General features: G+C 43.4%; 1 protein-coding gene across 1 annotated transcript in view; it reads left to right on the forward strand.

The window, feature by feature from the left end:
• cox10 (cytochrome c oxidase assembly factor heme A:farnesyltransferase COX10) overlaps positions 1-13,635 on the forward strand; it is a 35,536-nt gene extending 21,901 nt beyond the window's left edge. The window contains exons 5-7 of the mRNA XM_029457003.1: positions 5,929-5,999; positions 9,456-9,688; positions 12,496-13,635. Of these exons, the coding sequence (XP_029312863.1) occupies positions 5,929-5,999; positions 9,456-9,688; positions 12,496-12,926 (735 nt within the window). The 3' untranslated portion in view covers positions 12,927-13,635. The remainder of the gene's footprint in view (positions 1-5,928; positions 6,000-9,455; positions 9,689-12,495) is intronic.
• The last annotated feature ends 2,642 nt before the right edge of the window (positions 13,636-16,277 follow it).

Below are 16,277 nucleotides of genomic sequence, written 5' to 3' on the forward strand. Positions count from 1 at the left end.
TCTCGGCGTTAATGATGGAAATAGTGATATGATCCGACACACAAGGCAGGCACAATGAACTATGGCATCGCTTCTACAAACAAGAAACATTCCCCCAGCCCCCCCCCCCCCCCCCCCCTGTGTGAGCGGCTTAAGACGGTCTTCTACGCAGAACAGAAATAGACACTGTTATATCTTTAGATGCGCACCAAAATCTCTTCTTTATGTTGTTTATGGAGGCAAAGCAGCAACGCCTCCTTTGATCAGAAGAGTTAGAAGACAGCAGCATGTAAGAATAATCCTCTACTTTTAGATTTAGCTTCATCCTCTTTCTTGCTCCACCACTCCTTCCCTCTCTCCGTGGTCCAGGCAGTGAGAGTGTAGCATGCCTCCGCTCTGCAGTAAGCTTTCCCAGATCCTGCCCATATCTTCACAGGCAAAGGGACTGATTAGGGCAAAGGCAATGTGGCTCTGCTCGGCATTAATTGGCTGATTACCATAAGGACAGTTTAGCACTTCACTGTCCCACACTCAGGCCATCAATCAAAAGAGAGGCTGTGCCAGCTGGACCGCTGCCAGCAGCTCTACACAGAGCGCTGTAAAGAGGGAGAAGAGCTGTGGGTTCAGATTGAGTCCACTCTTTGGCCAGACGGAGTACTGCATCTACAGTCGTGCTTTGGAAGAACGAAAGGAGACTTTAGCGTATAGAAGCAGGATAGTGAGGTACAGGTAGTTTCAACTTGGCTAGTCACATGCTTTTGAAATTCTGCAGCAAAATATCAAATTATTGTGCACTCAAGCGTGAGTCACTGTGCAGACGTGACACGAGGATTATTCAGTTGTGAAAAGGTGTCCTGCTCATCGGTTATGTGATTTTCTTTTTTTAATTTCTTGTCATGAATTGAACAGTGCAAACACTCTGCGCTTTTCATGTCGAATCACACCAGCCGATCCCCGATCATTTCATCACATCAAAGGATCGCAGAGGGCGAGGAACCCCAGAAACATCTGCCAGCTGTCCATATGCAGCATTCCAGACACGGACGCACGTCTCCTGTTTTTATCCTTCACCTCCGCTGCAGATAGTGTGAACTAAATATTACTAAATTCTCAGTGACAGAAATGAAGTGATGGAGATGTCCTCAGCCCTCTTTTTCTAAACACTTTATTCAATCCAGTTTCTAGTTGTATATGATACCCACAAGGTGTTTTGTATTCAGACTTCTTACAACCAAACCATGTGCGACCTCTGAATGAAAACATATGTTGTATGTGATGTGACAATTAAAAATCCATTCTGTACCTGCACACGTGTAGCTGAATCCATATCGTGGCACACATCTCTCCCGTACCATTTATGGCAATTATAACCCACCATCGCTATCCATCGCTAATTACCATGCAAACTGCTTGCTTAGTGTCTGCCTTCAGCCTGCCTTCTTTCTCTATGCTTTAAGTTGTCTTGTGTTTCCACATTTGTGAGTGCATCTTCCTGCTTCGTCATCTCTTCTGTTGCTTCCCCACCCACCATTACGTCTTCTATTTATTCTGACCTTTTTTTTTTTTGTTTTCTGTTTCCTAACTCCCCACTGACACGCACGCAGTTTCTTGCTTAACTATTTAATAAGTACTTTGGAAGTGTTTAACAGGTTCTTCAGGGAAGCTGTGTAAAATCACAGCATTGCTCAGATAGCTGCAAGACTTGTTTGACTCAAGAGACATCAGTAGCATTTCTGAGACAGCACAGTCCCACTTCTACCGTAAAAACACCTTGAAATGACCTTAATTCCAGTGTTTTTGTGTTGTGACTAGTCAGGTTGCCTGCCTCGTCTGTTTTCTTTCATTTCTTTTCTTTCATTTGACTTCAAAACATTGTGAATGTCTGCCAGAAGCATTGAATTGACTTCTGAAGAAAGCTTAATCTATGTAAATCTTTGGCTGCTTGTTTGTCAAGTGCTTGATCAGAGACAGTTCACAGTTGGCGTTGAAGGGGGCTTTGAGAGCTCTCGTGCTTTTTTAAGCAGACTTGGCTCGCATGCATCGGAGCACCACCCTCACCCCCCCGACCCTGTGGATGTTTGAGTGTGCCATTCAACTCCAGTGTGCAAACAGGTGACATTCTGACAAGTGATGACTTGGTCTCATTGTTGGGTTTAGCCCGTGCACCTGGGTTTCCCTCGGCAAAGCGAGAGAGACGCGCTGTTTAGGCCAGCTGATGTTCCTGTGAGCCAAAGCCATACAGCTGCTCAGCTGTGTGTGTTCCTGTGACCGTGTTTAGGCACATTCTTGCCTCTGGAGTAAACACAGTAAATGCACAGTGTGTAGTTACAGTATCGCTCCTCTTCGACCTTCACTGCACTTCCTATAGCTGTTTTTGCAGGCAGATAGGATGTGAGGAGTTGGTGAGGCAACACTTCTCACATTGGGAACACAAGGAGTGGCTGGTGCACAATCAAAGTATAAGTCCGTCAAAGTTTCAGTCTGTTCATTCTTAATGTTTAGTGGTTCTACACGCCAAATTCACTGAGTGAAACTGAAACATTTTACGCACTTTCTCAAAACGACACACTCCTACCACGTGTCGGCATAAATTATATCACGATACATAGCCAAGTCCGTAGCTTCTATACAAGAAGAGGAAGTGCCTGTCTGTAGCCTGTTATCAATTGAGCCTGGTGGTTGGCGATGGATCACGTTCCGTCTTTGATAGCCCCCGAGGATCTGGCAACTGTACACCCCCTCTCCTTAGCTTCTCACTTTGGTCTCGCCTGTTTTCTGTCCTCATCTGGCAGATAATTGTCCCTACAGTTATGGGTTTTTGTGTGTTTGTGTTCATAATTGATGGCAGCAGCCAGACTCTCCATAACTTCCGGTTCAGTCCCCCAGCTGCCTCTCTATAGATGAAGGGAGTTTCAATCGCATAAGTCATGGTGTGTCGGTGAGCTATCAGAGCACACGAAAAACAAACAAAATGTTTGTTTGCCAGAGGCATTGTGTACATGTGATCACAATACAAACTGAATTCAAACATTGGTATCTTGGTCATGCTGGAGGTGAAGACAGGCTGTCAAAATCCAGACTTTCCTGTCACAACAAACCCCACTGACACTCATCTTTATTATTCACAATACTCTAGCACACAATACAAAAACATTTAGAAAATGAAAACATATTTTAATGTATTGTAGGCCTTTGATAAGTTGTGAAACATGTGCATATGTAGTATAAAGGTTTAAATAAATAAATAAACGTTGTCTCGTTAAAATGAAGAGAAGTCGTTTTTACTTAGTTTTTTATTCATAATACTTTTCCAGGCATTGTTGACATATCGTAAGTCAAATATTTATTTGCCTCTAAATAATAACAAACTGTTGTTGTTGTTGTTAGCAGTATTAACAATATTATATTCACCTTAATCAATATTCACGTATTTTGGGGGTAGGTCCATTTTTATGACAATTTGATGAAAGGGTTATGAGCATTTAGTAATGGCATTGTAAAGTTACACTAGTCTGAAGAGCCCTACTGAAGATCCCTGAGCTTGTTGCTAAACGCTATAATCACCGACTGTTGTGCCAGTTAATTACACAGTCAAGTTACCTCGACTCATTGCAGGTGAAGACGTGTCAATTTTAAACTGATGCACTCTGAACCAACCCTTCAGACCTACCTGTAGCAGCACACGTGCATGCACACTAAACACAAATGGCCCAATTATTTGAATGTCCTCACTGTAACACATGGCAGCCTTGGGCGGAAATAATGACATGGGCTGCGAGGGCCACTGATGCGAACCAGATGAGGCACTCTGACTTAAAAGGCAGAGAGGGAGGAACGAGAGCAGAGCTGGACAAACTGTGAAACGACAACAGCACACGCAGTGGGGTGGACTGGGTGACTTTGACATTCACATCAAATCATCCGTACACACACGAGAAGTTCATCCAAACAATGCAACACTGTACATATTGTGTTTTGACTTTCCTCACTCTGGAAAGTTCTGTGATTCTTCTCTTATTTACTGTACAGGTGCCTCATATTTCTGAGCTCTGCTATGCACAGAGTATCAAGATCTTTTTCTTTTTCTTTACATGTGTGATGATGTTATTGGAAACTAAGTGGATCCTTTTTTATGTGAGCAGTGCTGCAGTGAGCTTGGCCCTGGGCCTGCCCCGAGGCCTGGTTCATCACTGCTCTGCTGTGGCCAGGCCACAAGATGCATTTCTCTCTCTCTCATGCGGCCCCTGACCTCCTGACGCATTTCCTGACCCAGGAAATAGAATTAACACCTCAGCCCTGGGCCTTGGGGTCCCACAGCCGCACACACAGCTGTCCATTAGCTTGGCCCTGTCCAGTCAGACCCAGGCCTAGCTAGTGCTCCACTACAACTGAACCAAAAGACGGAAAAGGGAAGCAGGAGATTTTCTTTGGAGCGTATGGAGAGTGCTTATTCCACCGCTAACTTAAATGTCTTTGGGTGTTTGAAAGGTTTTACTGCCACTGCAATTTCAGCAGTAACTGGAGCCAAATAAGGAGATGCATGTATCGGCTTTTCTAACGGTTGTAGGCATGACCATCAAAGGCTCTGTTTTTCTTATTACTAATGCAATTTTTATCTACAAAATAGTAGCATAGCTGCAGTTTGACTAAACGGTAGCTGTACTGTGTCGCTGCGATCAGTTTCTGGCCAGGAATCCAGAGACAGACTAATGGCTCATACAAACAGGGGTAACACGTAATGCTCAGACGGAGTCAGTTTGCAGTATTGATCCCCCCTGCTCCGAGAGGCTCAGTGTTCCTCCCAAAACCTCATCTAAGAAAACCCCATTGCTATCAAACATGTCGGATCTTTCCGTTTCTGATTTGCGTTTGGATCTTAACTCCAAGTCTCAGTGAAGTATTGTGAGATATCTGGTGCAGCCCACTCCCTAATGTTCTTCCAAATAAAAATCTATCTGAAATGCAATGCCATTCCACCAGGAGTTTTTTAATAATATGGTGGCTTTCCGATGTCACGAGTGCAGTAAATCTGGAAACTGGGGTTTAAGAAAAGAAAAGTGGATTATCTGTTTATTAGATATTTTATGTGAGCTTTATTTCCGAAGAGATGGATCTCAATATTCCGTACTCTAAGTGCTTTATCTGTTTTCTTCATTAGTCAAAGGCTCTATTATGCAGGCAAGTAAATACACACATCTATGTGCTTTTCGCTGGCTTACACACACTCAATCGCACACACACAGATTAGCCAGTTCCTGCGTTTAAGCACCCCATGTGTTTGCATTTTAGTCACACATTGCCAATCTCATGGGAGCACTTTGAAGCATACTCCTCCAGAGCAGATCATAAAACAGGAGTATAAGTAGTTTTTCACATAGTTGTATCCCAGAGCACCCCCCCCCCCCCCCCCCACACCTCGCACCCAACAGCTCACTACCTCCACCTTCCACCTCCACCTTGCACCTCCAGTCCACTGACTCTCCACGTGCAGGGTGAGCGTTTGCTATGACCGCCTCTTTTCACACTGTTTTTCTCCAGATGTTGGATAGAAACACTCACAGAGGCAGCCATGGTGGAAGTCCTGTGATCACTATACATTTGCCAAGTTGATTTACATTTCTGTGAACGTTTACAAGAACAACATTGGAGAGCGTGCAGGCAGAGAGAAATGCATAATGTATCACGGTGGCTGTTTCTTTCCATTCCCACCTTTTTTGTTTGTTTGCATCTGCAGAATGATTGCACCATAAATCTTTGTGTCTGCTGTGTTGTATCTCAGCCCGACCTTTGCACCTCGACATTGCTGAGAATGAACCAAACCACATCTGTACTTCTTTGAGCTGCAGTGTAGGAGGTGTGCAAGAAGCACATTATAGATGCAGTTTAACAGAAGGTCTGTGTCTTTTGTGTGTCTCCTGCATGAACCCACTTGTATTTCTGTCCCCACAGTACTTCGAGGTGCCCTTCGACTCCAACATGAATCGTACAAAGAACCGTCCACTCGTCAGAGGACAAATCAGGTACAGTTTTCTGTCTTTATGCTTATGTAACAAATCATGTCCTTCTGTGTGGAACATTTGGCATAGCAACCCCATCTGCCCTTTTTATTACTTTGAAAAGACAGTGAAGAGTGACTCGAGAGTAGTGGAGGAGGAGAGGGACGCAACAGCTCAGCATGAGTTGGAATTCAATTCAGTAGAGAGGCAACACTGCATGACAGCTACCGAACCCCTAAATGCCTTTTGTGCAATTCATACACGACAAATGTAAAAGTCTGCTACTGTTATCTTCCTCACTGACCTTATCCTTGTCTAAGCTTGCTAAGGGACAATTTTCTTCAGCTACTCAAAGCATATGTGCATATGCAGGCAATATTATACTAACCACACCTTTTTATATAAAACGACAGCACTAAGCACACATCCGTATTGATTTACACACTTCTGTTCCACTTTTCGTTATTGACTTATGATGCTGTTGAAACAGTAGCTGTGTATGTAGAGTAGCAGCAGCCACAGACCGTAGCTGCCAATAACGGGAATGACAACCCTCTGCTGTACTGCTGTCACGTGAAATGCAAGCTTATCAGGTTGAGAAGGGAGGAGGTCAAGGGTGTAGTTTACCTGACCACCCTTAGTTTAGCTACATCCACTGTTTAGATGTCAGATAACCTCTGCATAGGTGCTCAGTCAACTGTGTGCATCGCCACGCTCCTCTACAAATCTGACTGGATACGCCCGTCTGAACCTGCCCCTTTGGGAGATTGCCACCCTAAGCAGCAGGCAGACGCACATATTCACTGATGCGTGAACACAATAAAACACAAACCAACCACATGTCCTCTTCTCCCTTTGTCAGTGCCAGGAAATGCCTCCATAGCCTTTCACTCTTACAGGAAAAGGGCTCTATCTCTCCTTTTTCTTTTGTTATTCTGGAAGAACGAACGCAAACAACTTGTTGACGTAAGAGGATGAAACGGTCCAATCCACATGAAGCTAACTGCTGTTGTCTTCAGATATATATATATATATATATATATATATATATATATATATCAGCACCATTGTCACATTATGACTGAAACAGCCTTTTTACTACCATAGTGGGACCTTGACCCACAGCTATCTCATCACAGTTTCAGGAATTCTCCATTGACATGCTGTTTAAAAGTGGGCTCTCGTGCTGTTGAGCTGGTGATTGAAGACGTTCTCTCACTATCTAAACACAGCCGCTTCTCTGGCTTTTAGCCTGTCTGTGACGAGAGGAGGTGTGTCTCTGTCTGTCTCTGAGACGCATAGAAACATAAGATCCCTCGCTCTTTGTCGCCCCCCCCCCCCTTCTCTCACTCACATATGATCTTGTGTAGAGACAGCGAGCAGATGGGAAGCCGGACTGTCCTGTCAAACAAGCCATCAGTAGGCCACAGTTTACACTTTTTCCATGTTGTCTCCGGGACAAGGCTTTGTAACCCAAATGACGTGCCCCCTCTGCATCTGTCTTACTGCGGAAGTCTGTCTGCCCAATGTGATGTGAGCATCGGAAATACTTTGTCATCTTATGTCTGGACTACAATAGTGTCTCATCTTACCCACCTTTTATTGTTCTTCAGTAAAATGTGGATGACAGTCTCCCATCCTTTTGTAGTGGTTGTGCAGAGTTTGAGGCATCTGCATGTGGTGAACTCGAGAAGCTGTCAGCTTGGTAAGAGAAGGAGCACACAAGATTCCTTTTAGTCTCATCAAGGTGGTTAAACACCGAGCACTCTGAGCCTGAAGACTGTTATGATTTGGGACGCTCTTCATTAAGATAACTTTGTCAAACGACTATTTCCAAGGTCAAGAATAAAGTTTAACACAATAATGTTTTACGACGGGGATTGGAGTCGCTGCCATGAGTACGAGCATGTTTCTTGTTGCTTGTTGTTGAAAGTGCTTTTGTTTTAGTTGTATGTACAGTACAGTTTCTCCAATGTTTTCTGTTTATGCTGCACCAGAATTGCCCCCCCGGGGACAATAAAGCTTATTGAATTAAATTTAAATTTTTTTTGAACATTTGGGTTAATGGCTGAAAATGAACAGCACACTGTTGAACAATACAGTGTGCTGCCAGTTGTTTTATAATTGAGTAAATCTAGCTCTTAGTGCAGAGCCACATCTCAGCCAAAGTTCACCTCATTCTTAATAATGTCACTTACCCCCTGCTCTCTGCATAGTTTACCATCTCAACCAAATGTCTTTGTGTTTTCATTGGTACAGGAGCTCATGAGAATGCAGGATTGGTCATTTCTTGGTGCTCTCAGTGTTTACGTTAAATGTGTGCTCCTTTCTGGTTGTCAACACACAACTTATCTTAACTGTTCCCAGTTTCACACCAGTCCCTGAAGCCACTGTGTTGTAGGCCAGGCTTACACATTTGGAAAATTCCGAATTGTTGTTTTCCACAGTTTACTTTGCCCGCTCCGACCACTTGGATATTTAACAGGTAACTCAGATTTAAGTAAAACCATCCTGTTTCTTTAACCTAATGGTTAAATCCCTCATGTTTAACATTTGGATCCCTGGCCTTGATTGTGGTCTAACCAGACGTCCACATATTTAGCTTTTTGTATTGACGTTACCCACCTGGCGTTATGACTGCGGCTGTGTCAGACTGTAAGCAGAGGACAGTAAACGCACCTCAGGCCATGTGACGCTCTCCCTCCCCTGACCCCCACTGAGCCAGCCCACAGCCAGACTGTCGACAGCCCATAGCCCGCCTGCACGGCCCCACCTCAGCCCACATAAAACAGACATAACACCGCTAATCACGTTAATGTACCAATCTTTCTGCGCGGCGGCCACGCCACCAAAATAAAAGCTCCGCTTGCTTTTTGAAGAAAAGGCCTGCGCTTGGTCAAGATTTTAATCTTCCCTCTCTTTAATTTATGGAGCATTTACTGGTGAATTTGAACCAGACCTTTCCATCACTGCTTTCAATAAAAGACGAGGGGAGGAGGAGGAAGTCTTCATCCGGCTAAAAGCCTGAGCCGCAGTGGTTTTCTCCGGCTAGTTTTGATCTCTGGCGTGTGCACATGCTCTTCATCTTGCAGGGCTACTTTTATCCCCGGCAAACTCTTATCAGATGAGCTCCCTCTAAGCCTCCCGTTTTGAGACTCAGCCATGCACGGCTGCTGACTGTTAGTGTGTGGCCCCCATGGGTGTGTGTTTGTGTGTGTGTGTGTGTAACATGTGGAGCTATCATTGTCTTATCTAGTGTCTGCACAAGCCCACAAAACTTTAACTTCCCGTAGTTCTCATGGCAGTGATGGGCTTTTGTCTGAGCCTGACTCTGTGTAGTGTAACTCTCCTTTTATCAAAAGAATCATCTGAAAGTCATCTTTTGAACTGGCCTTTGTATATTTTGTCTTGCCGATTTTAGCCGATTCTCATATTCTCTGGCTCTGTTTCTCCTTCTGTTCTGTCCGTCCTGTGTATCAGTCCCCTCCATGCAGTGTCTTTTGCTCTGGCCTGTGGAATTCCCGGAGTCGCTCTGCTCACGCTGGTGGTGAACCCCTTAACGGGCTTCCTGGGTGCCCTCAACATCTTTCTCTACACATGTTGCTACACACCGCTCAAGAGGCTCAGCATCACCAACACCTGGGTGGGAGCAGTGGTGGGTGCGATACCTCCCGTCATGGGCTGGACGGCTGCCACAGGTTGTCTGGGACAAGGTACGACTCACCAGCTGAGAGACGGCGTGTGTTTGTTCATGTCAAGTTGGTTGAAAGAAAATTATTCAGTTGAAAGTCATTTATTAAGCACAGATGCCAAACATTCACTGGATCCAGGGAATATGCTGCTTATTACTCTTTTATATCAATGTAAGTTATACATCTTTGGGTTTTAGACTTTTAATCGGACAAAACAAGCAATTTGAAAACACTTTTAGGGATGTACGGGTCAAGTTTTCTCCTCCAAGCAGGGGCTTGGCGCCGCCCCACGGTGGAACACCATGCACCATAGATGAGAGCCAAATGCAAGAGACTCTCACTGAGCTAAATGAAGTGAGTGCACATGAATTAGGTAATTAACAAATAAACAGTCTCATACTGTGTCTTGCTGTTTATGGTGTGTGGTGTTTCGCTGCTTGCGGTGCTCAGCCACACACACACACACACACACACACACACACACACACTCACACTCACAGATACTCAGCGGAGTGGAGCACAGACGGACAGCAGAGAGTTGACAACTGCTGCACTCGTTGCTGTGCATGAAAGCATTGCGACAGCTGAAGTGAAATAAAGGATCGGATCAGGCTCAATATAGACGATTCCGATCGGTTATAGAATGCTTTGATCGGCCGAGATAAAGATTTTTGAGATCGGATTGGGAATCCGTAATGACTTTGGGCTCTGGGAAAGTGAAACGGGCTTAATTAATACTGATATAAACATTAATTGCAGCCTTATTCAACCACAGTATCACATAAACGGTTTGATCTGTCACTATTCTCACTTTCAAATGTGCTACAAACCCAGCATGTTACTGAAGAGCTGTTGCAATATGTGTTAATGAACTTCATGAAGCCATATCTACCTAGACTTCAGTAGTATTTTGTTTCTGTTTTAACAGTTGAAATAGTCTTCCTGGCTGTTGCGTGGCTGCTGAAGTGACACTGCTGTGCTGCAGCACCAACACTTTTTGTCAGCTGGGTTGTTGCTCTTCCCCGGGTTCATCACCATTTCTCTGATTTCACACTCCATAAAGCTTTATTTACATGTGGCACAGAATCCCTGCAGCGCTGTTAGTGCTCTTGTTCCTGGTTCCCGTGGAGTTTGAATACACTTATTGTAAGTCACTTCGGACAAAAGCGTCTGCCAAATGAATGTGATGTTAAGTTAGCGAAGAGACGGGGACTGAGGGGGCTTATTCAGCTTGTTTGGGGGACACATGAAGTGTTCTGTTATGGCAACTGTGTGAAATGTGTTTCATCATGTCGCTGCCATCCCTGAGAAGTGCTCACACAAGTTTATATTTATGCTCCAAATATTTTGTTGGCTCTTTCAACATAATGTTTAATGAATTTATTGGCTTCTCATCTGTAAAACGAAAGCCATTCAAGAACCACTGACTCCATGGTAACTCATCCTATTCATGAAAACTCTAAATAACAATGTAGCCTATACTGTGGATCAGCCTGTGAGACAAACTTGTCTTTTTTTTAAGTGGAATGTGTGTTATCAAAGTAATCAGCATAATGTCACAGTAAATATATATTGATATATATATATATATAGCCAATGATCTCTAAATGTCACTCGGAGCAACAACACCATCAGGCAGAGTATCGTACCAAAGCCTCGCACTGTTTTCAGACAGGATTTTACATGTTTACTAAAAGCAAGACAAAAGAAAACCTGTGTTTGCTGCTTTGTTTGTGGAATTTCCTGTTGCTTGTTGTGCTGCCTGCCTGAGATTAGTACCTGTAGTGAACATGACAGTCCACAGGTCTGTGTGAAACACAAAGGAGCCGCTTTCCTGTCAGTTTGTACACTTGTTCTTCTGGTTTGACTCATTTAAGCACTAATGATCAACCAAACAGTTTCATGCTGTCCCCAGGCAAAAAGAAGCCAGTAAAGATAATCAGCAACATTTTGTGCTGGTTGGTGGTTGAGACAATAATTGATAAATACTGTATATATATCTTGGAGGAAAATCAGTCACAGTTTTAAAACTGGCTATAGTCATTAGGGTTGCACAGTTAATCAAAATGTAATTCTGATCACGACTTTGGCTTCCTACAATTAAATGAACATGATCGACTGCGATATTGACATTTCAGCCACCACCAGGGGGCAGCAGAGATGTTTTGGCTTCACTTTTGGGGAGTTGTCATGACGCTGCGTGCGCACCCTGCAGCAGCCTGTAAAAATAAAACGTTTAATGTTGCGGCTGCTGTCCAGAGCTGTAGAGCGAGAGAACAGAGCAGACGGAGGAAACTGAATTCAGAAGAATCTTGTTTGAAGTCTTATTGTGACGCAAAGATTTGTACATGAGCAGGAATGAAACACAATGGGAACGTGGAAGCAGTGCTCGGCATATTAACATGTTTGAGTGCAATATAAATATTTTGTCCGTAAAATCGTGCAGCCCTATAGTCATAGAGCACCTTTAATTCTCATCACTCTGAGAGAGTAGCTGTGACATCTGAAAAGCACAGAGGTCTGAATATGACATTATACATACATAGTTTCTGTTTTCAAATGTTCTTGGTTACTTCTGAATAAAATACACAAAACGCTTTTAAGTATTGTATATTTTAGAACACAAAATAAAGTTTTGTAATGAGGGGTTTATGTTGTGACACTGGAAATACTCTATTACTATTGTAAGATTAAAATAGATGGTTTTATCCAAACGTTCCCAACATAAGACATTTATTTCTGCCTAATATTTGGCATGCTGAACACATTAGAGTCCCTCAGACTCCCCTCCCTCCTCATTCTTTTATCTCTCCCCCCCCCCACCCCAGGTGCTTTGTTGATGGGTGGTTTCCTGTACAGCTGGCAGTTCCCCCACTTTAACGCCCTCAGCTGGAACTTGAGGGAGGACTACTCCCGCGGCGGCTACCGCATGATGTCAGTCACCCACCCAGGCATGTGCAAGCGGGTGGCCCTGCGCCACAGCGTGGGCCTGATCGGCCTCTCCACCTTAGCGCCCGTGCTGGACGTCACCACCTGGACCTTCCCCGTCATCTCCTTACCCATCAACCTGTACATCAGCTACCTGGCCTTCCGCTTCTACCGCCAGGGGGAGCGCAGCAGCGCCCGCAAGCTGTTCTTCTGCAGCCTGTGGCACCTGCCCATGCTGCTGCTGCTGGCGCTTACTTGCAAGAAGCCTCGGAGAGATCAGGAGGAACCAGCTCTACCTCCAGCGTCTTTACCCCTCACTCTGCAAAGCTAACCAACTTCATATATGCCCAAACACTTCTAAGGATTCTGAGGCCCTTTGTTTTAACTGAGATGCTCCCTCAGGGTCTCCCTTAACCACTTGTTGAGCTTGGAGGGCTCTGCATGATGGACACATTATTTTAATCTGTGTTCTTTATGGTGGTCACTGCAGATCAGGAAATGAGCTGGAAGATGTTCCGGATCAAAGATGTGATTTACAGAAAACGCACTGAATTATTACATCGGGTTGTAATCATTTTAATGTGTGTGTACTGTATATATTCTGTATTTATTTATATTGGGGCCCACCAGTTTCTCTCCATGTTGTACGACTGATGTTAAATATCTTGTGACTGTAAATTGCTCCTATGGATCCGCACAGGGATCACTGTCTGCATTGTGCAAATGCAAAATAGAAGAAGGCGATATATAATGGACATGAAGACATCATGATAATCACAAGATTTTCTGTTAATGTGTGAAAATAGGCTGCTATGACAGTGCACTTGATATCTGTTCATTGTGTTTTGACTTTCTACGCCTTCTTTCAGAAGCCTCATCGTATTTTGTTTTCTCAGCAAAACGCGATGACCGGTCTTCATTCAGTTCAATAACGGTTTCATTCAACACGGTTTGCGTGCACCAAAACAGAGGGAATATCTCACCCCTGTACAAAACACAAGGGCAAATGTTCTCCAACAATAAACGCCTCATGATTGTAATTCTATCTTTTCTGTCATCATTTGCTGTTTCCACTTAAAACTCCATTTAAAAGTTATAAATTGTGCATGAACGTCTGTGTACCTGTAGTCGAGGCCTCGTACACAACACTACCACGCCTCGTTAGGTGGTGCTGACTCCACATAATATATGGATTTAAGTTTCAATTATAGCCTTAGTGGATATGCTCGCTTTAAGCACAAATCGCCATCCTTCCAATAAGCTCTATTTAGCAGGCCACCTCTGCACCTGTCAGTCAACATGTGCTCCCCTCTTCCGCCCTTTACCCCTAGTTTTGGTATTTGGTTACAATTCCATCACCGCACTCGGAGAAACGAGCGTCCCCTTCCCCTCGCTGCCATCCTCCCTCCATAAAAGGGGGCTGTGGGATTTAGCCAAGGCCGGGAGACCTGAAACGGCTCGACATCCTCGTAAAGTGTCCGACCGGATACAGAGTTTCATATCAGAGGGTGAAAGGGGAGTGATCGAGCCAGCTGTTACAGTTAAGAGAAAAGTGGGGACAACACACACACACACGCACACACAACTAACGAACCTGTGTGCAGATTGAATGTCGTAGCCAACCTCCAGGGCTCAGTGTGATGGCCCTGTCATGGTTTACAACATCCGCTCCTTTAGAGGTGGAGAGCTGGTGCTGTCTTGTCCTTTCAGCCAGGAGAACAGCTTTTTGGTTTTACTTCTACGTCTGATGCTGATGGTTAAGCATGTGAATTATATTTCATATTCAGCATTAGGTCAATAGCTTTGAACTGTTACTTGATTTATTACGCCACAATCGGCAGATAATCCTCCTCAGATTATACACGAGAGACGCCTCTGAGCTGCTGCTCTTGACGAAAGGTAAATTCATCCATTCTTTTAAAAAAGAAAACCTTGAGAGAGTTTATCCTTGGATTTAGAAAAAACTTTACTTGAGTCAACAAGCCTCTGCACTCCAAAGTAGGTTTTGCTTTTTGTAACTTCACTTGGATGTGTGAGCTTGTGCAGAGTAATTTATGTGCGGTTTTTAAATCTATCTGCTCAACGTTTCTCTACGCTCTCCTTAAATCTGACGCTGTGTCCGGTACGGTCGTGATTTGGTGACATCACAGCTCGCATGGGGAGCCATTCATGGTCCGATATGAAACTTAGTCAAGTGGGATGTGGAAACAACTTTACTCTCTAATAATGGACTTTTCAGCTTGTGTCCAGTTTTTACACTTTTGAAGTTAGAAATATTTGCGTATTCGTAGTTTATTTGGTTTTCAGTGACTGCAAAGGAGGAAATGTCATTTTAAAGAGGTAAGTAGACTTTTTCTGGGATAAACATCAGGCACTTAATTATTATTCAACGTATATAATATATTAATATATTATAATATACAATATCTTTCTAGATGAGATAGGATTTAGATTTGTCACATTTAGTCTACTCATGTAATTTAAAGTAAAACTTCAAAAAGTCTGTATTAATATTTCATGAGCCAGCAGTATTTCACTTCTTTTTATGCATAAAAACATTGCTGATATGAGTAAATCATTTATGTTATTTGCTGTTCAGTGAGTCTGAGCTTTCTTTCCAGAGTCAACAAAACTGAAGAGCAAAAATATGTTTCTGTTAACAGGAGACAGCTTTAATATCAGAGTGGGGGGGGGGGGTACTGTACAAGTGCTGCGATTCTAGAAATCTCAGGATGACAGATGACCTCTGGCCTCTCTTCAAATGCTGGTTGTTGTAAAACAGAATCCAAAGAGCTGCAGTAACCATAAAGCAGCATTTAGACTGCAAATACAACCACTAATGTACAACTATTCCTTTAAGTCCCTGTAGGAGTATTAGAGGAATAACTGACTGTGATTCCGTGGTTTTAAAAAAATCCTACTTTTCAGTCCGTTAACCTCGCATGAACACATTCACACGCAACATCTCGTCCTACTGGTGATTTTTCATGAGGAAAGTAGACATTAACTGACATAAAAAGACGAATCTCCTCTTTCATATATCATATTTTATGACATGATACTTGGCAGCGGTTTCGATCACATTATCTCTTCATTTAGTGTAATTATAACGACGCCGGCCGTTATTTCTGCGTGACTCTGACTCAGCCAAAACTACAAAATAAAAGTCTTCATGTTCATGGGCAATAAAACCATATCTAAGTATATCGTACACATTTAGAGTATCTGTTCGTTCGTTTAAAAAAAAAAAATGAAAAACAGTGTGTCAGAGGTCTGTTTCATAACGCGGCTGAAGTTCCCGGGGTTTAAGTTACAGATCTGTTTTGACTCATCTCCAGTCTCAGATGAAAAATAGTCGCTGCAAGTTTCTTTTTTCTTCTTCTTCCCTCTCTCTAAATTAAGTGCATATTCCCAGTGTTGGGCTTTTTATTCAGAGCCGGGCTCTTCAAGTTTCCCAGATATAAATGTTAACAGTGTGTAGCCTGTTTTTGGAACATGAATTATGTCCAGGAAAAAAAACCATAAAGGATTTTGATTCATTTCGGTCCATTTGCAGGGCAGAGTTTTTCATTACTATGCAGACTCTTTGCTATGATTAAGGTCAATTCTTTCCAAGTAAAGCTGCACTCAATATTTTTTAGTAGAAATAAAAAACGATAGTCAGATGGTCTTTTCTGTTCGA

This window comes from Cottoperca gobio, chromosome 19 (assembly GCF_900634415.1).
Source record: "Cottoperca gobio chromosome 19, fCotGob3.1, whole genome shotgun sequence".
NCBI classification, from domain to species: Eukaryota; Metazoa; Chordata; class Actinopteri; order Perciformes; family Bovichtidae; genus Cottoperca; species Cottoperca gobio.